This window comes from Rana temporaria, chromosome 4 (genome assembly GCF_905171775.1).
Source record: "Rana temporaria chromosome 4, aRanTem1.1, whole genome shotgun sequence".
NCBI classification, from domain to species: domain Eukaryota; kingdom Metazoa; phylum Chordata; class Amphibia; order Anura; family Ranidae; genus Rana; species Rana temporaria.
Window position 1 is genome coordinate 124,109,454 of NC_053492.1, and position 22,733 is coordinate 124,132,186.

At 42.9% G+C, this 22,733-nt stretch overlaps 1 protein-coding gene across 2 annotated transcripts in view; it reads right to left on the reverse strand.

Annotated features, from left to right (window-relative positions):
- LOC120936562 (period circadian protein homolog 2-like) overlaps positions 1–22,733 on the reverse strand; it is a 71,140-nt gene that overhangs the window by 6,059 nt on the left and 42,348 nt on the right. Inside the window, exons 11-22 of one of the 2 annotated variants that reach the window (XM_040349016.1) lie at positions 21,605–21,758; positions 21,148–21,256; positions 20,068–20,196; positions 14,549–14,642; positions 10,508–10,655; positions 8,252–8,361; positions 7,612–7,884; positions 7,082–7,288; positions 5,646–6,460; positions 5,370–5,544; positions 5,095–5,284; positions 1,610–1,754 (exon numbers count right to left, since the gene is read on the reverse strand). In XM_040349016.1, the coding sequence (XP_040204950.1) occupies positions 1,610–1,754; positions 5,095–5,284; positions 5,370–5,544; positions 5,646–6,460; positions 7,082–7,288; positions 7,612–7,884; positions 8,252–8,361; positions 10,508–10,655; positions 14,549–14,642; positions 20,068–20,196; positions 21,148–21,256; positions 21,605–21,758 (2,549 nt within the window). Of the gene's footprint in view, positions 1–1,609; positions 1,755–5,094; positions 5,285–5,369; positions 5,545–5,645; positions 6,461–7,081; positions 7,295–7,611; positions 7,885–8,251; positions 8,362–10,507; positions 10,656–14,548; positions 14,643–20,067; positions 20,197–21,147; positions 21,257–21,604; positions 21,759–22,733 lie in introns of both variants that reach the window. The other variant, XM_040349015.1, reaches the window with a different exon arrangement.

Below are 22,733 nucleotides of genomic sequence, written 5' to 3' on the forward strand. Positions count from 1 at the left end.
TGATTGACAGGCTTCCGACCATCGCATACAGCGCGTCACGAGTTGCCGAAAGAAGCCGGACTGCGAGTCGGCTCTATACGGCACATGCGCACCGACGTTCGGCATCTTTCGGCAACTCGTGACGCGCAGTATTCGACGGTCGGAAGCCTGTCAATCAATTAGGAAGCCCAGCCCAGGAAGACATACCGGGAAGCGGCGGTGAAAATACGGTATGTACGGGGATAAAATAAAAAAACACAGCCGATTGTCATTCTGACAACTCGGCTGAATGTAATGTTAACATTTTTTTTTTGGGGTGAACCCCCGCTTTAATGTTCGGTGGAAATAGTGGAGAACACAAGCCCCCCCCCCCCCGCTTGGGACTGGAAAGTTGCAGGATAAGTCGGACCCGATGAGAACCGTTCATATCTGTGCAACTTCAAGTCTGACTTCGAAGTAGTCCCTGCATTACTTTTGTCCCACTTTGATGTGACTTGAGGTCCATAGACCTCCAGAATACACAGGCATTGCTTCGAGTCGCTGCAAAATCGCAGCAAAAAATTGTGGTAGAATCTTGCGACTTTCAGGCTAACACAGTCTGAAAGTTTGATGCGACTTAAAGCAATGCCTGTGTATTCTGGAGGTCTATGGACCTCAAGTTGCATCAAAGTGGGACCAAAGTAATGCAGGGACTACTTTGAAGTCGCTGTGACTTTAAGTCGCACAGATATGAACGGTTCTCATTGGAAATCATGGGGTACGACTTGTCATGCAACGTTGAAGTCCCAAGTCGCAGGACAAGTAATGCAGTATGTCTGCAGTCTCTGGTAATTTTGTGCAGTAGGTCCGCAGTCTCTGGTAATCTTGTGCAGTATGTCCGCAGTCTTTGGTAATCTCATGCCCATTTAGAGTCCTTCATAACTAACAGTGTAATTCTTTTAGTTTGTTTGCGCCGATCTGTAAGGCTGCACTATATACCATGATTTGTGACGCTGGGGCTATATACTCTGTGCTGTGATGCTGAGCTGTATACTCCTGACACTATGAGTGGAAGCAAGTGGAATACAGGGGACAGAGTGGGTGTATTCTATAGGGGGTGTGGCTTATGAGAAGTGGGAGGGACCAAATGTGGAGGGGCGGGGGCTTGCGCCCCCCATCCTAAAACTTCACCAGCCGCCACTGGTGGAGCGGGTCTGTGACATCAGTCAGCAGTGGGCTTTAACCGGATTCTGGCTCACATGAGAGCAAAAAGTAAGTGCACTTCCCATCCCCTCTCCTGCTCAGTGGTCCCGTAAGCTCTGGAGGGGCAGAGAAGAGAGAGCCGGTAACTGATAATTGCCACTGTCAGTGAAGACTGAAAACTGGGCGATTACTCAGTTTTCGAGCTAAGAGCCAGCAGGGGACAGATTGCATTGGATAGAGCCCATGATTTGAAAGCATTGATTTGTGAATGACAAATCTCGGGACTCACATTTGAGATGCCATTCATTTACTACTATGGCAAACAGAATTTATGGAATGGTTGTTATTTAAACATCCACAACAACAACAGGCTAACCTGGAGAACATGAGGGGTCCCCATTAAACATATTTGCAGAAGCCTGGAATGATCATAAATAGTTACTGTCACCTCTACTGCCCACGGAAGTCCTCCCCTTTGTATCCACGGATGGATCTCTCCCAATTCCTTGCGCTGATCTTCTGTAAAGCGTGGCTGAAGTTTCTGCATAGATTTCAGCTTTTTCCTATCCTCTCGCAAGACTGAATCAATGTCACTAAAAAACAAAGCAAAGCAAGTCAGCATATACATGGAGGGTTACAGTATATATATTTTGGACACACACGCCTGCTGACCTGACTTGCCACAGGCAACCTCACACTGCTATACTAATAAATTATATTGGAGCCAGGGGGATGTCGTCACTTCCGGGTAGCTATTGGTTCCCCGCTACCCGGAAGTGATGACATCCACTTGGATCCAGACACAGGAAGTGTCGGCAACCACCGTCGCAGCCTGAATACAGAGACCGCAGCCATCAGCCTATGGATGTACAGCCTTCACAGACGTTCGGCGGCTCTTATGCCTACATGCCTGTTATGATCATACCTTTGCACTTAGAATAGCACCTTTGCTTTATCTCCAACCAGGAGATGAATATACAATCAAATCTAAAACATGTTAAAAAAATGTATTATATATATATATATATATATATATATATATATATACATACATATATACATATATACACACACACACATATATACACACACACACACACACACACACACACACACACACACACACACGTATTTATCGGCATATAACACGCACAGGCGCATAACATGCACCTTCATTTTAAGAGGGAAGTTTCAGGGAAAAAAAATTACATTTTAAATAAAGAAATTTGAAGCAAAATAAGGGTCAGTGCCTATCTGCAGCCTTAAAATTGCCCATCAATGCAGCTTGATCAATGCCCACCCACAGCCTCACAATTGCCCATCAATGCAACTTGATTAATGCCCATCTGCAGCCTCCCCATTGCCATGAATGCAGCCTGATCAATGCCCATCTCAGGGAGGGGAGCGGGATGAGTCAGATTACATGCAGAGAGAGAATCTGTTTATTTGGCGGCCTCTTTAATACAAAGTCCCGCCTCCTGGACCGGCTTCAATGATAGACAGAACACAGGTCCAGTGCCGGCCAGCCCAGGAGACAGGACTTCCTATTACAGAGGCTGCTGAGTAAACCGTATGTAAACTGATGGCGCTCATCCCGCCCCCATCCCAGTTCTCTCCGAGGCAGCCCAAATTGCAGTATCGGCGTATAACACGCACACACTATTTGCAACCGATTTGCAGGGTGAAAAAGTGAGTGTTATACACCAATAAATACAGTGTGCATACATACACACACTATATATACATATACACACACACACACACACACACACACACAACCTATATGGAGGTATCTATATTATTACAGGGAAAATAACAGAATTTAATACAGTTAAAGCGGGAGTTCACCCATTTATTTATTTTTTGATCTTTTCCCCTTAGATTCCTGCTCGTTTTGTCTAGGGGAATCGGCTAGTTGTTTTAAAATATGAGCCGTACTTACCGTTTTCGAGATGCATCTTCTCCGTCGCTTCCGGGTATGGGTCTTTGGGAGCGGGCGTTCCTTCTTGATTGACAGTCTTCCGAGAGGCTTCCGACGGTCGCATCCATCGCGTCACTATTAGCCGAAAGAAGCCGAACGTCGGTGCGGCTCTATACTGCGCCTGCGCACCGACGTTCGGCTTCTTTCGGAAAATCGTGACGCGACGGATGCAACCGTCGGAAGCCTCTCGGAAGACTGTCAATCAACATAGGAACGCCCAGTCCCGCAGCCCATACCCGGAAGCGACGGAGAAGATGCATCTCGTAAACGGTAAGTACGGCTCATATTTTAAAACATCTAGCCGATTCCCCTAGACAAAACGAGCATCCATCTAAGGGGAAAAAGTAATATATACGGGTGAACCTCCGCTTTAATATAAATTGGTTATTTGATTTTTTTATATTTCCTTAGGTGCTCATGGCTTAACCTTCTAGTCACCTATTTCAGTCTGTCAGATAACATGGCTATATCTAGGCTGTTATCTGCCTAGCTATAGCCCCCCCAAAAACACATCCTGGTGGTGAGGAGGTTCAGTCGGTTACACGCCAGAGTCTTCATTCAGTCCAGCACAGAGTGGCAGGTGACTGCTTCTGACCACTGGCACCATCCTCCAGATCCGTTCCAGATGATTTTTTGCAGGCGTGTATTTAACACTTTATGCATTTTATCACCTTCCAGTACAGTTCTGTGCAGGAAAAAAAGCAACGTGTACTTTTTCTTGGAACGGAAAAGCACTGCACTGGTGTGGACCATACCAATGAAACCCATAGAACCTACTTTCCATTCTTTTTTGATGCAGGAAAAAAAAAAAAAAAAGCACTGCACTGCATGTGGCGTAAACAGGCCCTCACAACCTGTATGGGAGCTGTGATCCCGCTGACTGTATACCAGCCCGTGACAGCTCTCTGCATTTCCACTTTAGTTATTCTAATCATGTTTACCCTGATATTTTTTTTCTAATTATAAAAAAAAAAAAAAAAACTATCAGAGCTCTCTTTGTGCAGCTGTTTGTTGCCCACCTACAGATGACATACTACATTTTACTTACCTCTGCTGAGGACCCTAGAAAACATGCATTTATGCATTGCCACTATCCTCGACAGAGCGAGTGTGTTTGTGGAATCTAAAGAGTTTTTTCACCTTCAGATTGACAAAGATAATTCAGATGCCTGATGGCCAGCACCCTCTGACCAGAAAATACCCATCACCCCTCCATAAATAACAATCAGTACAGTATAGCACACGTCTAGAAAAACAAATCTAAACTGAAGGTGGATAAAGGTAGAGGAAACCTGTCTTTTCTCAGGGTAGTAATGAAAACTACATAAATAGAGATAAAACTTAAAGAATAGAATCTGATCAGTCATTCAATATTCAGCTATACGAGAATGAACATGTCATATCTTCAGCAACATTGTAAGCCTGAATGACATCAATGTTCATTGAATGCCTACTCATTTAGGCTCTTCTCTTCAGTCAGAAAATATACTGGAGTGCACAGAAATTAATACAGGACTACAAATTTGTTATGTACGCAGCACAATCACAACGGAATAATAAGCAGAAGACCCTACAGGAGTAACAGTCAACTTGTGTTTCATTAGGGATTCTTAATCTTATTTTTAGGACCTGGTTTCAATCATGCAACTGGTATTTGTATCTCGACCAGAAACCAACAGGATAAAATACCACTTATGCTATACCTTTCTCACAGTCACCTGACAGAGGGATCTTCTCTCATTACAGAGAATGTAGTAGGTGAATGAGAATTTTTTAGTTCTGAAAAAAAGGACAGAGGGGCAAATAACCAAGTGTGGAGATTTTACTGCAGGAGTCATGTGGAACTAGGAGAAACTATCCAGTGACTGCATTAAATGTCTAAATATTAATTTAGGCAAACTTAATTTTTATATTACTAATGCACGGCCTGCACAAGATCTGCATACACTCACCGTTGAGGTATTTGGTAAGTCATCATGACATTCTCATCTGCATTTGCCATTAGCAACCACATGGGGTCTTGCAGGACATACTTCATAACAGACTCCCCAGTTGATGGGGTTGCCCCTCTCCCTTTCTGATTGTTCTCTGAGGAATCCACACTGCCAAAGTACTTGCTGCTGCGGCTTGTCTGACTGCTTCCTGTAACATACATTAGTTATTTATCACAAGGGAAATATACAAGCATGCCAAAATAGCTGGAACCCTACTGTAGTGATCAACCCACCTGTTTGACTGCCAGATGTACCATTTCCATTAGATCCAGAGGTGAGGCACTCTGATGCCTCAGAGGAGGCAGAACAAGTTGCAGACAAAGCATCTTCCTGCAGCAATATATCCATTAAGTCACTGCCGGTGGACAATGCATCACTGTTGTGAGCATCCGCAGGAGATCTTGCTTGCTGGATACATGGAAGGATTTGATAAGCGAGATGCAAATCATACAGCTTTGTATTACACATCTGTTATAACAGGTAATGAATACATAAAAATAATCAAATACCAGTTCAGGATCTTCATGGGTCTGTGGCATGAATGTACAGTTTACAGCACCCCCTGTGCCTCCCTCTGACCGGTCAGTCTTCTGGGACTCTTCCAGCTGCAACAGGTTTAGTTGTAGGGGTGAGCTGCACCGAGACTGGAACAGAGGAGAAGATTGCGGATCTTGTGGGGTGGAGGAGCGGGAGAAGCCTTTCCTCATCTTTGGTTCATTTGGAGGAACTGGGTATGAGAATGGCTGCACAGAACAAGGGCTCTGCGCAGACAAAAGAACCGAGGATGGTGCAGGAACAGGGAAAACATGCGGTGCAGGTGGACATACTGGGGGTGGAACAGGGAAAGTATGCAGTGGAACAGGGAAGGTAGCATTTGAAGGAGTCATTGCTGGTTGTGGAGCAAATAATGATGGTTGAACAGGGAATGGATGCTGAGGTGCTGTTCCAGGAAAGACACTGGGTGCCATTCCAGGTGGATATATATAATTAGGCAGGACAACAGCAACCATGGGGGAAAGCAATGGAGTCGGGAAAGGCTGCATAGGGAGCGTGGTGGAGAGGCCACCATGAATGATTTCATTTGGCACTGAGATTTGGGGAGGAGGAAAAACAGGCAATGGATAAGCAGGCAACATAGGATACGATAGGGGATGATAGCTGGCATGTGAGGTATCAGACTGGGACCAAGCTGTAGTGTTGAGCCCGGGAAGAGGGGGGCGATGGGCTTGAGGGACACCAGAGCTGCTGCTGTCCCATGATTCTGGTCGCACGCGTTTTACTTTAGCCTTTCGTGCCTTGCCACTTCTCCGGACGGCAGTATTTGCTGGAAGAACATATAAATAAATAAAAAAAGTCAAAATATTTCTACAATTTAAATTTGTTTAATAATCATTTTGATTGTTCAGCTCTGCTGGGTCCTGAGTAATTGTCATGCTCATTGCACAGAAGTAATTATGTTGATTCATTGGGAAATATACATTCTGTAAGGAGAGGTGGGGGGGAAAAACCTGCAAGATTGAGCCAAGTAATACAGTAGTCAGTGACTGGCTGTGTAGTCTGGTAGAGATATTTGAATATATAATTAACAAATTACATATTTTCCAGGTAAAACAGTATACATATTTTAAACGTGCAATGAGTAGTTTGAGTACATGTCTTTCTCTCCCATTCCAGTCCTCCAGCCCCCATATACTGTTGAAGATCTGACCACCCTCCTAAAAATGTGTACATATCTCCTCTCAAACCACTGACCAAGCAAACTTACCACAGAGAACAAATGGCTATGCACTAGGTTACACAGAATGTGTCTGATATTAATGGTTTACTACGTTTGTAAGTTCCATTTATCGATTCATGGTAAAGCTGTATGCAGCCCAAAGGTTGCAGGTAATGCTTTCAGTTTTAAAAGTTTTTTTGTGGTCACATTTACATAGGCAGTACTCACCTCCTGGACGGTCATGCATGTAGCTATTACATCTAGTCTTGAAGGCACTCAGCTTCTTGCTATCCATGAAGCCACTGAGGAAGTCATTCTCTTCTTTCTGCGTGTGTGCCACCAGAACTTCCTTTGTTAGTCCAAGCCATTTATAAGGCTCTTTCTCTGTGCTAGCTGGTGCAGGTGGCAGAACCTCAGAATACAACGGCCCATCCTCTAATTTTAAGAACAGGAAAAAGTCATATGGGGTTAGCTGAGCAACAGGCAGAACAAGAATATGTAAAGAGCAAATATGGCTATCCCTATGTAGATAACTACAAAATATAATCTATGAAATATTTATAGGACTACAACTTTACTTTTATTGGACCAGATCTATAGAAAATTGTTGACTTATATTTTTTGGGGGGGTTCCAAAATGGCTAGAAATACAAATTCCATGTCATACATCTTTACTAATGCATAAACTAGAAAAAAAAAAATCATGGTAACAAGCACATATACAGTATAAATATGAATTTTCTATAAACAGAATGTACCTGTCTCTGGATGCAGCTTCTTGTCCCCCACATGTACGATTGTGCTGCTGTAGCTGCAGTGACTGGTTAAGGATACCACACTCTTTGCCTTGGCACCCATAGAAAGTTGCGTAATGGCAGCACCAGAAACAGGCAAGGAAGTGAGAGACAGATGTGGTAAAGAACCTGGTACAGTCTTGCAAGTGATTGCAGATCCAGGGAGAGATGACTGCAGACAGCGAGCAGTGCTTGCCACTCCAGTTTTAGGGTTAACTACTGAACCTGCAGTAGAATCTGAAACACAAGAAGAAGATTTAGGAGCAGTCAGGGAAGGGCGATGCTGACAATATTTGTGCCATCAATTACTTTTTATTTGAACAGAAACAAACACAATGACAGAAATATTAAATGGTGCACGCCACAGCTTTTCTACCCATTGTGCCATGGATTTTATGATTGAAACAGAGAGGATTCAACCAACAGTAAATCACCATTGGACAAATCAGCTGAAATCTACACATATTGCCATCAATATCGATAATAGACAAACTGAAACATTACGCCAAACCATTTCCATTATGCCACAGAGATAAAGTGGGCTAGGCAACATATACAACTTCTAAACGCTGAGGTCCAGGTACCTGCTCATCTTCCAGCTTACCTCTTTGGTCTTGCATTTGAAATTGATTGTTAGAAGCAAAGTATTCCATGCTCCCAGGCGAGACAATTTTTTTTCTTTCAGAAGCTAGAACACTGCAGCTTTCTAGGTATCTAAGAACCAAGGGAAAAATAAAAAAATAAAACACAATACTATACAATGCAAAGTTCCTCCTATATCTGACATGAACAGAAACCTGATCGTCATTGGCCAAAATTTGTGACATACGTTTTATATAATCATTATATTACGCAAAATAAAGTAAAGTTTAGGCAATGCAGTAACCTTCCATTTAAAAACATATCAAAATAGCAGTGTTCCCACACCAACACACCCCACTGCATAAACCAATTTCTACACATCAAACTTTTTTTAAGACTTATTTTAAGGCTGCTTTCACACTGAGGCGCTTTACAAGCACTATAGCGCTAAAAGAGCCTCTCCTCTCACTTCAATGTGAAAGCCGAAAGCCTTTCACACTGGAGCAGTGCACTGGCAAGACGGTAAAAAGTCCTGCAAGCCACATCTTTGCAGAGCTGTAGGAGCGGTGTATACACTGCTCCTAAAGCGCCCCTGCCCATTGAAATCAATGGGCAGCGTCGCCAAAACGGCCGGCAAAGCGCCTCTGCAGTGGCGCTTTGCGGACAATTTTAACCCTTTTTTGGTCGCTAGCAGGGGTTAAAAGCGCCCCACTATTGGCCAAAAAAACGATGTAAAAAATATGCCTCGATGTGAAAGTAGCCTTAAGAAGAAATTCACCTTAGAACTCGTTACATGTTCCACCTTTTTTTTAGGATGGAACATGCAACATGTTCCAGCATCTGTTGCTTCTTCTCCCCTCCCAGTGACAACGGCGGAGGATCTTCTCCTCACATCCACTCTCATAAATTTGAAAATAGCGCAGCTGTAAAGTTTCCTGTGAATGAATGGCTACAAGTATCACCAGCCATTGCAGCTGACTGCTTGTAGTTCTCAATGATCTATGGAGGGCACTAGTAAGCACCCTTGCAGTCCATTGATCTCCCTGCTCTCATGCAACTGCCAGCCCACACATGAGGTATGAGCAGACAGCTATGCTCTGCAGGCTCCTTAGAAAAAAATATAATAAAATGCGAATTTTTTCGTGCAAAACAAAACAAAAAAAAAGCTTTTTTTTCCTAAAGGTGAACTTATCCATTAAAAGGGTTATATGGGTTAAGTCTGCTGGTGTATAAATAGGTTTAGGCAATTGGAGGTGCTTTAGTGTTAGAAACACATCCGGGAACAATGCTACTTTGACATGTATGCACTCACACAAGCCGTACAAACAAAAATACAAACTAAGTTTGAGCCTAGGTTCACATTGGAAAGATTTGAGAGATCAAATCTCATGACAAGTCGCAGCCTATTGGAGGAAATGGCACTGTTCTAATCGGCGCTGCACCGATTTGCAAAAGTAGTTCCTGCACTACTTTTGCAGATTTCAGGTGCGACTTCAATAGACATCGGTGCATGAAGCCACACAGATGTCTATCAAGTAGCACCTGAAATTGTGCTGACCTTGCTACTTCGAAATCGTGCTACTTCAAGTGAATTAGCGCGATTTCAAAGTAACATCCATGTGAACCAGGGCTAAAGGTTAGTTTTCAAGCAATTATCAGTTGTAAGAAAGATTTATTTTCAGCCCATATATGGAAAAAAAAAATGTATGCTTCTGCAAAATTAGACTGTCGCTATATATAATTATGTCCTAGGGAACACACTTGTAAGATCTTTGCACTTACATGTGAAGTGCTACTAAACTATGACATTTTCAACTCATGCAACTAAACAGAGGATATACAAATGTGAATAATATTACATGTATGGTATAATGTTAAGAAGTTGGTGAAATGGTGCAAAGCCAGAGAGAAACACAAAGTACTCTGTATGAACTTTGTACATCCTGCTCCAAGAGGACTGATAACTTTGAGTGGTAGGGAAACAAAAATTGGTGCCGTAGGGGGCCCAATTGATGTCAATAGTCTATAGGTGTTTCAGTTGCCACCTCTAAATGAAACATCAGTTTTAGATGACCAGGTCTGGGTTTGTTCAATGTATAAAACAATAAAAAAAGGCATAATCTACTGGACTAAAATTACATTGGATATGTATGCACTGGTAGAAAATCATAAATATAAGTATTCTTGAATGCTTTTTGGGAGTGCTCTTTAAGCAGATGCTCAACATCTTTGATAGAAATAACTTGCCAAGCTGTTCAAACCCCAGATTAAGTCTCACCTAATGACACTGTCCAAGCAGTTGATTTGCTGGTAAGAGTACGGAGGCGGTTTTGCTGGTAGCGGGTCACACTGTAGAGGGCAGGCAGCCATTCCTGAGCCCTTGCCATTGACATCTTTACTGCACCTGTTCACTTTATCCGTGACACCTGTTAGTGAGATGCTGCGGTTAATTGTAGGCAGTATATTCTTTGTAGCCACAACATTTTCAGTAGCAATTACATTAACAGCTTCTGATACTCCTATAAGGTCTTCCTAGAAACACTAACACATTCATGTACACTAATTACAAACCTGAGATGGCCATTTTTCCCAGAAAAATTATAACAGACTTTGCTGAACAATGAATTGCTATTGCACTATATAACAAAATGGCAGCATTATGCACCGCAACAGTTTATGCGCTTTTATTTTGGTAGAACATCAACATTTTAATATGTGGCAAACTGTGCACAATAGACACTGCCTACTACACCTGAGTTATAAAAAAAGACTGAATTCAAAACAAGTGGATGTGTTGTCCATAGCAAGCAAGTTTAGCATGACAGCTGATCACGGAAACAAACAGATGCCGGTTAGAGGGACATTGGTCTGAATGTGCCGCCTCATCAGTGCACAAGTTATGAAAACTGCTTTTTTCCCCCCCAAAAATGTATATATATATATATATATATATATATATATATATCCATCTCATCTTGATCGGACTTCTGGTGCGACCTCTATTCAAACCAATAGGCTCCCATAGGGAACAGAGAAAGAAAAACGTGTCTGAAAGCTAGCATGGCGAAACACGCATTGAATTCAATGCAAAACGTGGAAAAAAATATTGTGTTAAAAACGCTGCTTTAACCACTTAAGCCCCGGACCAATATGCAGCCTAAAGACCCAAGGTGTTTTTACAGTTCGGGACTGCGTCGCTTTAACAGACAATTGCGCGGTCGTGCGACGTGGCTCCCAAACAAAATTGGCGTCCTTTTTTCCACACAAATAGAGCTTTCTTTTGGTGGTATTTGATCACATCTGCGGTTTTTAGTTTTTGCGCTATAAACAAAAATAGAGCGACAATTTTGAAAAATGCAATATTTTTTACTTTTTGCTGTAATAAATATCCCCCAAAAACATATATAAAAACATTTTTTTTCCTCAGTTTAGGCCGATACGTATTCTTCTACCTATTTTTAGTAAAAAAAAATCGCAATAAGCGTTTATCGATTGGTTTGCGCAAAATTTATAGTGTTTACAAAATAGGGGATAGTTTTATTGCATTTTTATTAATTTTTTTTTTTTTACTACTAATGGCGGCGATCAGCAATTTTTTTTGTGACTGCGACATTATGGCGGACACTTCGGACAATTTTGACACATTTTTGGGACCATTGTCATTTTCACAGCAAAAAATGCATTTAAATTGCATTCTTTATTGTGAAAATGACAGTTGCAGTTTGGGAGTTAACCACAGGGGGCGCTGTAGGAGTTAGGGTGCACCTAGTATGTGTTTACAACTGTAGGGGGGTGTGGCTGTAGGACTGACGTCATCGATCGAGTCTTCCCTATAAAGGGAATGACGCGATCGATGCGCCGCCATAGTGAAGGACGGGGAAGCCGTGTTTACATACGGCTCTCCCCGTTCTTCAGCTCCGGGGAGCGATCGCGACGGAGCGGCTATAAACAAATAGCCGCGCCGTGGTCCCGGATCGCTCCCCGAGCGGACCCGACCTCCGCATGTAGCGGGGGGGGTCCCGATCGGACCCCCCACCCGCTAATAGGCGAGGACGTACGTGTATGCCCATGTGCCTGTACGTGCCATATTGTGGACGTATATGTACATGCGGGGGTCGGGAACTGGTTAAAGTGAAAGATTTATATGAAAATTTTTGGTATAGGGCAGTTGGAAAAAGGGATCATTTTTAACAGTGTGTTGGTCATTGTAATATATAGTAGTCTTATGTTAAAAAGTTTTTAATAAATATGTCTCGCATACCAGATGTTATAGCCAGAATGCTTTTAATATAAAAATACCATGGTTAAAAAAAAAAAAAAAAAACATGTATATATAAAAAAAAAAACACGTATATATATATATAAATAAATAAATAAATAAATAAATAAAAATATACTATTAACACTAACTGTAGCTGCGATTTATATAGGCACGGGGCGATGTCACCTGGTGACCCCACCTCTTATGACATCACAGGTCCATCATGCTCCGAGCAGTGACATTATAAGGGGCGGGGTCTCCGGGTGATATCACACAGTGAGCACGCCCCATGCCTATTTAAATTGTTGCGGACTGCATTACAGCGGGAGAGATCGTCGTGTCAACATTAGAAAAGAAGAGGAAAGAAGGGGAAGACCGGGCCGCCGCTAGTAAAAGAGCTGGAAGAAGATGGCGGAGCCCGGCAGAAGACAGAAAGCACCGGAGAGCGAGAGAAGAACCGGAGAGCCTGGAGAAGATGCCAGAGAAGTCGGAAGAAGACCCCCCCGGAGCTGCCTAATAAATTACTTTAAGAACCGGTCTAGTGTGTTTTTCTATTGACACTTTTTCCCCCCCAGGTGAATGGGTAGGGGTACGATGTACCCCATACTTATTCACATAGGATGGGGGCGCCCCCTTATTAAAGGGGGCTCCCAGATTCCGATAAGCCCGCCTGCAGACCCCCGACAACCAACGGCCAGTGTTGTCGGGAAGAGGCCTTTGTCCCCATCAACATGGGGACAAGCACCAACCCCCCCCCCATGTTGAGGGCATGTGGCCTGGTATGGTCTAGGAGGAAGGGGGGCGCTCGCTCACCCCCTTTCCTGACCTGCTGGGCTACGTGCTTGGATAAGGGTCTGGTATGGATATAGATTTTTTGGTGTGGGGGTTTCCACTTAAGATCCATACCAGACCTAAGGGTCTGGTATCATCCTGGGGGAAACCTCACGCATTTTATTTTTTACATTTTCGCAGGGTTCTCCGCACACGAGTCGCCCCGCAAGTCAGATCATCTTCATCAGACTTCTGGTGCCACCTCTATTCAAATCAATGGGCTCCCATAGGGAACCATTGATTTTGAATAGAGAAAGAAACACCAGACGAGGCTTAACACAGCGTAAAGCCTTGTTAAATCGCGTTCCTTTGCCGGCGTCTGACATCTTTACAGCTCTAATGCTGGAGCTTCAGAACGCACTGGTCCCATTTTTTTTTTTTGCAGCTTAAAAACGGCTCAGCCATTTCCAGCTCAAAAATATCATGGTGGGCATGAGGCCATAGGCTAAAATGGAGAGCCATTTTTAAGCTGCAAAAAACGCTCATAAAAGTGGCTGTAAAAACGTCCGTGGGCATAAGGCCTTATAGTATACATGATACATATATGTTCAGATAGTCAGGATGTTTTAATTGTTAAAAATATAACGGCTTGTGGCTTTATTGTGTTAATAAACTTTTAAAGAGGATATACTCCCGCATTTGCTTTTTTGGTATAATTATCTTATAGGTTTAGTAAAGATATTTTCAGGTTTTAAACAGGGTGGAGTTCATAAGACAGGCTTTTTGAGATTTTATGCTGTTAATGCAGAGAACTCCAGACCTATAGCGGGGTTAAAAAGGTACAAGATAGGCCGGGTACACACGGGCAAACATGTACGATGAAACCGGTCGATGACGCGGCGACGTGGGCGGGCCTGCCTTTTAAATGCTTCCACGCATGCGTCGAAGTCATTCGACGCATGCGAGGGATGGCGGGCGCTCGGACATGTACGGTAGGTCTGTACAGACGACCGAACATGTCCGAGCGGGCAGGATTCCAGCGGACGGTTTTAAAACAAGTCCAGGAATATTTGTCCGCTGGGAAAAAGGCCCGGCGGGCAAATGTTTGCTGGAATTCTGCCCGCTCGCGCCTACACACGACCGAACATGTATTCTGAAACTGGTCCGCGGACCAGTTTCAGCATACATGTTTGGTCGTGTGTACGGGGCCATAGAGAAATAAAAGTAATGAAACTTAGACAAGACCAAAAAAAAAAAAGCACAAAGTCACACTATATCTTCCCATACATGTTTCAGGGGTGATCTTCAAATTACGGTGATCTTTTGTTTCTAGGCTGGTAGATGCCTGCGGTCCCTTTCGTCCACACACAGGTGGAGTTCCCTGCAAAACACAGAAAAGTAGTCTATGAAAAACTGCAGCCCTGAATTAGGCTCCAGCACCACACACACACACACACACACACACCTGTACATGAATATTTGCTGGCAATTTTAGTATGAAAGAAGAGCATGGTTAGGCGTGCAAGTAAGATCTGGGATAAAGTTGGGAATAGTCCACTGCTGACATTAGGACCAGGGGAAAGGGAGCTTATGATTTTTTTTGGCCATGTGTGCAGTATAATATTGCCTCAAAATATTAGGTTGTGACGAGTCAAAAATAGTTTGGCAATCAACAGGTAACCCTGTGATTTGCCAATTTTTTAAAGAAAATAAACCATTTTAATGCCGATACAACCACTAGCTTATGCATCTCTTCATTCCAACACCATCAGCCACAGGAAGAAAATGAGGATGGCTTGTGCAAGCTCCAACTCATGTCTTGGTGCTTACACAGGGGGTGCATTCTCTCCATAATTTATGTGACCGTACTGGGGCTTGGCAGTTGCCTTAGTCAGGCATTCTCACATGGTAGAAAACGTAGCAAGTCCTATTACCCTATAACCAAAATGGGCGTTATTCTTCACTTTCAGCAACCTACTAAAAAGTAAAGGAAAGAGTACAAGCTAAACTACACAGCTGCACTTTCAAGTAAATGGGGGAAGGAATCGCAGTAGCAGAACGTGCCACTACCCCTCACGCTCAGCTTCAATAAAGGCACACAAATCGCTAACTTTATAATTTTTTATGATTTTATCTGGCAACCTGTACCTTGGAGTACAGCGCAGGATGCGGCAGGTTTTCAGAGATTGAGCTATAAGCTGCTACTTTCAAGCGGAACTATAATCTCCACTCCGGTGTCCCACATGTCCCTCGCTGGCTGCTGACATCTTCAGCCAGTCTTCCAAGTTCTGATCATCGGTTATTTTTAATTCATCCTGGCAGATGCTGAATTTTTTTTACACGGAGCTGCGTGTGTGCACCTCAGTGTAGTGTGGACAGGCAGGTCCGAAACTCTACTGCAGTAGAGGCATAGATTGTCCACTTCTGCATTAAAATTCCTATATCTTAATTAGGGTTGTCCCGATACCACTTTAAGACCGAGTACAAGTACCGATACTTTTTTTCCCCCCAAGTACTCGCCGATACCAATTACCGATACTTTTAATGTCATGTGACAGTGGCACATATGTCAGCATTTTATTTTTTTTTACAATTTGTTATGTTTTTTACAATGCTTTCTTCTAGGGGGGGGGGGGGGGTGGATGGTGTCAGTGTTTTTTATTTTTATTATTTTTTACAATTAATTTTTTTATATTTATTGCATTTTTTTTTAGCACTGTGGGGGGCTTGGGTGAGATGTCAGGGGTCTTAACAGACCCGTCATCTCACCTTTAAGACAGAGAAAGGGACTAAGGACACAGATTCCCCAGTCCCTTTCTCTGCAGCCTCAGCTAAAATGAATGGACAGGAGACAGAAGTTCCTCTTCATTCATAAACTGAAGCATCGTAATCACAGGTTACGATGCTCAGTTATGTGAATGGACAGAGTCCGTGATCATCGATTCTGTTCATTCAAAACAGGTAGGAGCCAGGTTAAGTGGCTTCTACCTCCGCTCTCTATCCTGACGAGGACAGAGGGAGTGGAGGAGGACTTGGTGGGGTAACAGAGCGCAGAGGGGGACAGCAGCAGGAGGGGGACACGCAGCATGGAGGGAGAGAGCAGCATCACAGAGGAGGACACGGGACACAGAGCATGGAGGACAGCAGGAGGGGAAGGGGAGTGTCGACAGCAGTATCACTCGGGGGCAGAGCAGCATCACGGAAGGGGACACAGGACACAGAGCACTGAGGGGGGCACGGCACGCGGAGGGGGAGAGCAGCATACATCCGCCCTCTCCGCTCGCACTCTGCTCAAAACCTCTGCCTGCTGACCAAGTATCGGGTCAGGCATCGGGAGCATTTGTGCGAGTACAAGTACTGCTCTGTAATGCTCTGTATCGGCCCCGATACCGATACTAGTATCGGTATAACCCTAATCTTAATCATACAGGACAAAAAACTGGTATTCTTAGACTATTCGACATACCCATGCATTAAAACTCAGGGATGAGCAAAAAACATAGCAACTGAGAACTGCCAACAGGCCCACAGAAAGAATAAAACCCCCCAAATACTCCAACAGCAGCTTGAAGCACATTGCGGCCAAAGTTTGGATCAGCTGAGGCCTGAATGTCCACCTTGTTGAACCAGGTGGAGGCCTTGCAAATCTGGGATATAGATGCTTGATCCTGAAAAACCTAGAAGACAACAGCTCTGGTGGAATAGGCTCTGATGGGAAAGGGAGGAACTTTGCCCTAAGGGCGGAGAGTCCATGGAAATAAGTGGCCTTATCCCATTGGCAATGTTGTAGAGGGAGACAGGGTGACTTTTATGAGAGTCCATAGGCAAGACAAACAGAGACTCTTGCAAATAGAGGTTGTAACTTTCAGGTAGACCCTGACAGCTCTAACCATATCATGGCAATGTAGGATAATTTCTTTGTCATGTTTCAGGGCAGGGCAGAGTGAAGAGAGGACAATGTTCAGAATTGGGGTGAAAGGAGAAGACCACCCACCATCCTAGGCAAAAAAGGAAAAAAAAAAGGTTTTGATCCAAAAACCACTTTGTTGCTGACCAAAACAATAAAAGGCTCATCAGAATTTATAGGGATCAAGGTGGCAACCATAAAGGTGCTTTTGCACCCGCAATCTTGTTAGATGCAAGAAACCGGATTAGGCAACTGCATTAAATAATATATATAAATATATATATAACTAAACAGTAAAGTTAGGCCAATTTTTGAAAGAATATGAAAGATGTTACGCCGTGAGAATCGCAATTTGTTTTTTTCTAAGCAAAAAAAACGTGATTCTCATTTTGGCCAGAATTGTGAAGCTCTAATGGGTAGTTGTGACTGAGGACCATGTACTCTGTCAGGGAGTCAGTCAGGAAGTTGTAAACTCTGATCCAGCCTGTAAGGTTTGCATCCAACCTTACCACATTCCAAGTCTTGGGAATGATCGCATTCCCTAAATTACTGGGCAGGCTTGGAGATCCACCATGTCAGGGATATCTTTGCGTAACTGCAAAGTAGCAGTGGGCAAGCACAGATTGGATTTTTCCCCACATATTGATGTTGGACTATAAAGGGTCTGCATTGAAACTGGGCAAAGGGAAAAACCTCAAAAAGGAGACCATCATGAGGTCCAGAACCCTCATGCAGATGTAAAGGAATGTTGTTGTGACCAGATGTTCCAGGAACTTGAGCTTAGAAAGACCATCTTCACCAAGGGAGGAAGATTGTTGCTTGGGCCGTGTCCAACTTTAGATCAAGTGCTCCAGATGGCGTGTTGGCAGGAGAGCAGACTTTAAAAAGTTGATTACCCAACCAAAGGTTTAAAGGGGTCGTAAAGGTTCATCTTATTTTTTAAATAGGTTCCTTTAAGCTAGTGCATTGTTGGTTCACTTACCTTTTCCTTCGATTTCCCTTCTAAATGTTTTTTTTCTTTGTTTGAATTTCTCACTTCCTGTTTCTCCTCAGTAAGCTTTCCACCATCATCCGAGCGGTGGAAAGTCATTTAGAACAGCTTAAATTAACCCACCAACTGCTGCTAACACGCTTCTCTCAAGTCTAGAAACTTCCACAATGCACAACTCCAGTGCCTGAAGGCCACAATCCAGGCTAGCAGGGTACGGTCTGCATAGTTACTGGATCGCTTCTATGTAGAGAACAGTTTAAACAGCAGTATAATGAGAAATTTGAATTGAATCGAGGAAAAACCACTAGCAGTGTAGCAAAAATCTTGTTTAAAGTCACCAAGGTTAGAAAACTAGCAAAAAGAGAAGACTTCTTTTCAGCAGAGCTGAAGAAAAAGGCATCCAACCATCTAGGAACAAAAAAAAAACGAATATTGAGGAGGGGGTTGTGCACGGGCTGGTCTACAAATCTTCCTGTTAGCCAGAGTACCACCTCTTGCAGGTGGTAGCATTTCCAGACTGCAAGAGAAACCCTTGCTCTCTAAAAAAAAACATCCCTAATCTCTAATGGACAATAAAGTGGTGCTAACAAATAACAGTCCACTCGTTACACACTAGCTTTAAAGCCATATACTGTATGCCCTCTTGCCCAGCCTTATATATATATATATTACTGTAAGAGTAATGAGCCAATAAGGCTTATTCAATAAAAGAATGCAAACTGCAGTGCCCACAGGAATCCATTAGAAGTGATTGTGGTAGTTTCTGTACTACTTTTTGCGATTTCAAGGTGCGATTTCCATTGACATCTGTGCAAAAACCCGCAGAGATGTCGATGAAATCACAGCTGAAATTGCACGGCTTCATTCCCGCAGCTCAGTGTGAACCTGGGCTTAAGTATTGATTCACTAAACCCGACGAGTGCAAAATCTAGTTCAGCTGTGCATGGTAGTCAATAAGCTTCTAACGTCAACTTGTTCAATTAGGCTTTGACGGAAAAAATAAAAAAATAAAAAAAAATCCTGGAAGCCAATTAGTTTCTATGCAGAGCTGCACCAGATTTTGCACTCCCTAGTTTTAGAAAATCCACCCCTTAGCTACTTTCAGTGTTCGTTGAACAAGCCTAATTCTGTCTATACACCCAGGCTGCACACACTGCATGATCTGGGCACATGTCATTTTGAAGCAAATTAATCTGACAGAAACAGACAAGGAGTCAGGTTTAGCACGTCCACTCAGTCAAATACAGCATCATTCACTTGGAAATATCACATACCTCGCACAGTGACGCACAGAGCCTGTGCCGTTCCTACAAAAAAAAAAAAAAAAAAAAAAAACACACAAATACACACACAGGCATACTTCAGGAATGACGCACATTCACAGACGCGAGTCCCACACATGAAATTTGCTGCATGCTGTTTCCGGGATTAGAGCCCATACTTTCCTTTCTGTCCACACAAGGAGAGTGGGATAACAGAAGGAGATAGGGGGAAACACAAGGAGGAGGGGTACACCGGCAGTAGTGTGGAATTCATTCAGCTAGTCTGCAAATCAGCGCAATACGTGATTATTGTATGTAGTATCCCCAGAAAGAGGGGGAAGGTTGATTGCATCAATCAGCCAATGTCTGCTGTGTGGGAAGAATTAATTAGGGGCTGACCAGAAATAGGAAATGACTGAAATGATTATATAATACATCAAAATAATAGTAAAGAGACAGGATGGGTTAGGGGAAGAAAATACAATTTCAAAAAGTAGAGAGCTACATAAAGGAAATGGGAAAGAAAAAAAAAATTAAAAATACATGCGGATTATGCTATGGCTAGAAGACACGTGCTGAGTAAGGCAAACTAAATGCTGACAGGCAATGTTTCACCAATGTAATTTAGCACATTAATCTTACTAACCTGTTTCTCTTTCACATCGTCATTAAGGTTCCCATTGCCGTCACTGGACGAGGCTCCACTCATCGGGTTTTCATGCGAACCATGGCTGCCCAAACTTCCATATCCACTGGAGCCGCCGTTATGGACAGGCTGAATGCAGACAATGCATTGATAATGTCAATAAGATATTCATTAATATATTAATTACAGGCTATATTGTGCCGTACAAAACACAGCTGTGACCCCCAATGTAATATACTGTATATTACTGGAAACATATCAGTAACACACAATGTCTATATGAAATCCAGAAAATTGAATGATTAAAAAAAGCACTCAAATATTGTTTATTACAGCCATTTTTTAAGCCAATTACAATACTCTTAGAAGATAATGTAATACAACTACTGTATATTTCAAAACGTTAGTTATAATAAACTAACATTAAAAGGTAAAGTCTACCGTAACTAAAACAAAAATCGCTGCATCCATGATCTAACACTAACCTATCTAGCCTTGTAAAGAAGAAATCCGTATACATACCTTTTTTGAAGCGGCTCCGGTCTCCAGCGGCAGAAGCTCTGCAGAGGAGACAGCCGACAACTCCTGTGAAATGGAAATCACCCATAGAGTTATTATGGGGCTTCCATTGTCGGATGCCTCCTCTGCATCCACCTCCATAGCAAAGCCAGCTTCAGAAAAAGGTATGTATAGCGATTTCTTCTTTACAGGGTTAGATAGGTTAGTCTTACATCGTGGATGACTGTAGATGTAGAGATTTTAGTGCAAGGGTGGACTTCTCCTTTAATATTCTGTATTTAATATATGCATTTTTTATTATAAAACCTATGTTATAAAGGTTTACCTGAAAGTAGTTTTGACATGGCTTTTACAGCTTTCTTTCATTCTGTAAATATTTTTGTGACCGTATTACATAAACTCTCCCTCTGGAGGCAGAGCAATCAGCATCAATGCTGAACTACCAAGAAAATCAAGTACAGGATAAGGCACATTCGTCTTGTGCGAATAACGAGTGGCTACACCCGACTTTTGTAATCATGCTCTGCAGAATGCCATTTTATTCAGTGTAAGGTGACTTACCTGCATGAGAAGCTGATGTATTTGCTCTGTAAGCTCTTGAATTCCAGGTTGCAGTGACTTTTCTTCTAAGCGTGGTGGTGCAGTAAAAAGGTCTTCATTAACAGGGCCCCTAATAATGACAAAGATTGGCACCATACGTGTACTAACCGTTATTGTTTTATCATTGGGGCATTCAGTGACAAGTACTAAGTTAAGGCATTTTCTGATGTTAATTTGTAGTAGTTCATTATAGGTATGGACAACTAGAGGCCTATTAGTAGCAGAGAAAAAACAGGTCTCAATGCACTAAAAGCAAGTACACCACAATTTGGCATGGCCTACAATAATGTCCTATATGGTTCTCTTACCAGCAATTAAAGATCAGAAATACAAAAAAAATGTGCGTTGGCTGCTGGTAGCCAACAGCTATGCTGATTACGCAGCACCCTTAATGCATAAAAGTACAGGCTGTACTCACATCCTGACTTTGTGCCTGCCAATGATGAAAGATACTTTTCGACTCCAAGGGTTGATAAAACTGGACCAGCTGGTATCGACTGTGATATATTCCCCATTGCGGGCACAGAACCGGATTGGGGAGAAGTCAAAAGGCTGCCCTCCATACTGCAGAACTAAAAAAATAAAAATAAATGTTTTTGTAAATGTATCGTTTTTTTAAATTAAATATATATACACACACACACACACACACACACACACACACACATTTTTTATTTTATATCTTTTCATGTGTCAACACTGAAGAAATTACACTTTGCTACAATGTAAAATAGTGAGTGTACAGCTTGTATAACAGTGTGAATTTGCTGTCCCCTCAAAATAACTCAACACAGCCATTCATTTCTAAACCGCTGGCAACAAAAGGGAATACACCCTTAAGTGAAAATGTCCCAATTGGGCCCAATTAGCCATTTTCCCTCCCCGGTGTCATGTGACTCAATGTTACAAGGTCTCAGGTGTGAATGGGGAGCAGACGTGTTAAATATGGAAATATCACTCTCACTCAATCATACTGGTCACTGGAAGTTCAACATGGTACCTAATGGCAAAGAACTCTGAGGGTCTGAAAAAAAGAATAGTTGCTCTACATAAAGATGTCCTAGACTACAAGAAGATTGCCAAGACCCTGAAACTGAGCTGCAGCACGGTGGTCAAGTCCATACAGCAGTTTACCAGGACAGGTTCCACTCAGAACAGGCCTCGCCATGGTCGACCAAAGAAGTTGAGTGCACCTGTTCAGCGTCATATCCAGAGGTTGTCTTTGGGAAATAGATGTATAAGTGCTGCCAGCATTTCTGCAGAGGTTGAATGGGTGAGGGGTCCTCCTGTCAGTGCTCAGACCATACGCCGCACACTGCATAAAACTGGTCTGCATGGCTGTCATCCCAGAAGGAAGCCTCTTCTAAAGATGATGCTCAGGAAAGCCCACAAACAGTTTGCTGAAGACAAGCAGACTAAGGACATGGATTACTGGAACCATGTCCTGTGGTCTGATGAGACCAAGATAAACCCTTTCGGTTCAGATGGTGTCAAGCTTGTGTGGTGGCAACTAGGTGTGGCATAGAAAGACAAGTGTGTCTTGACTA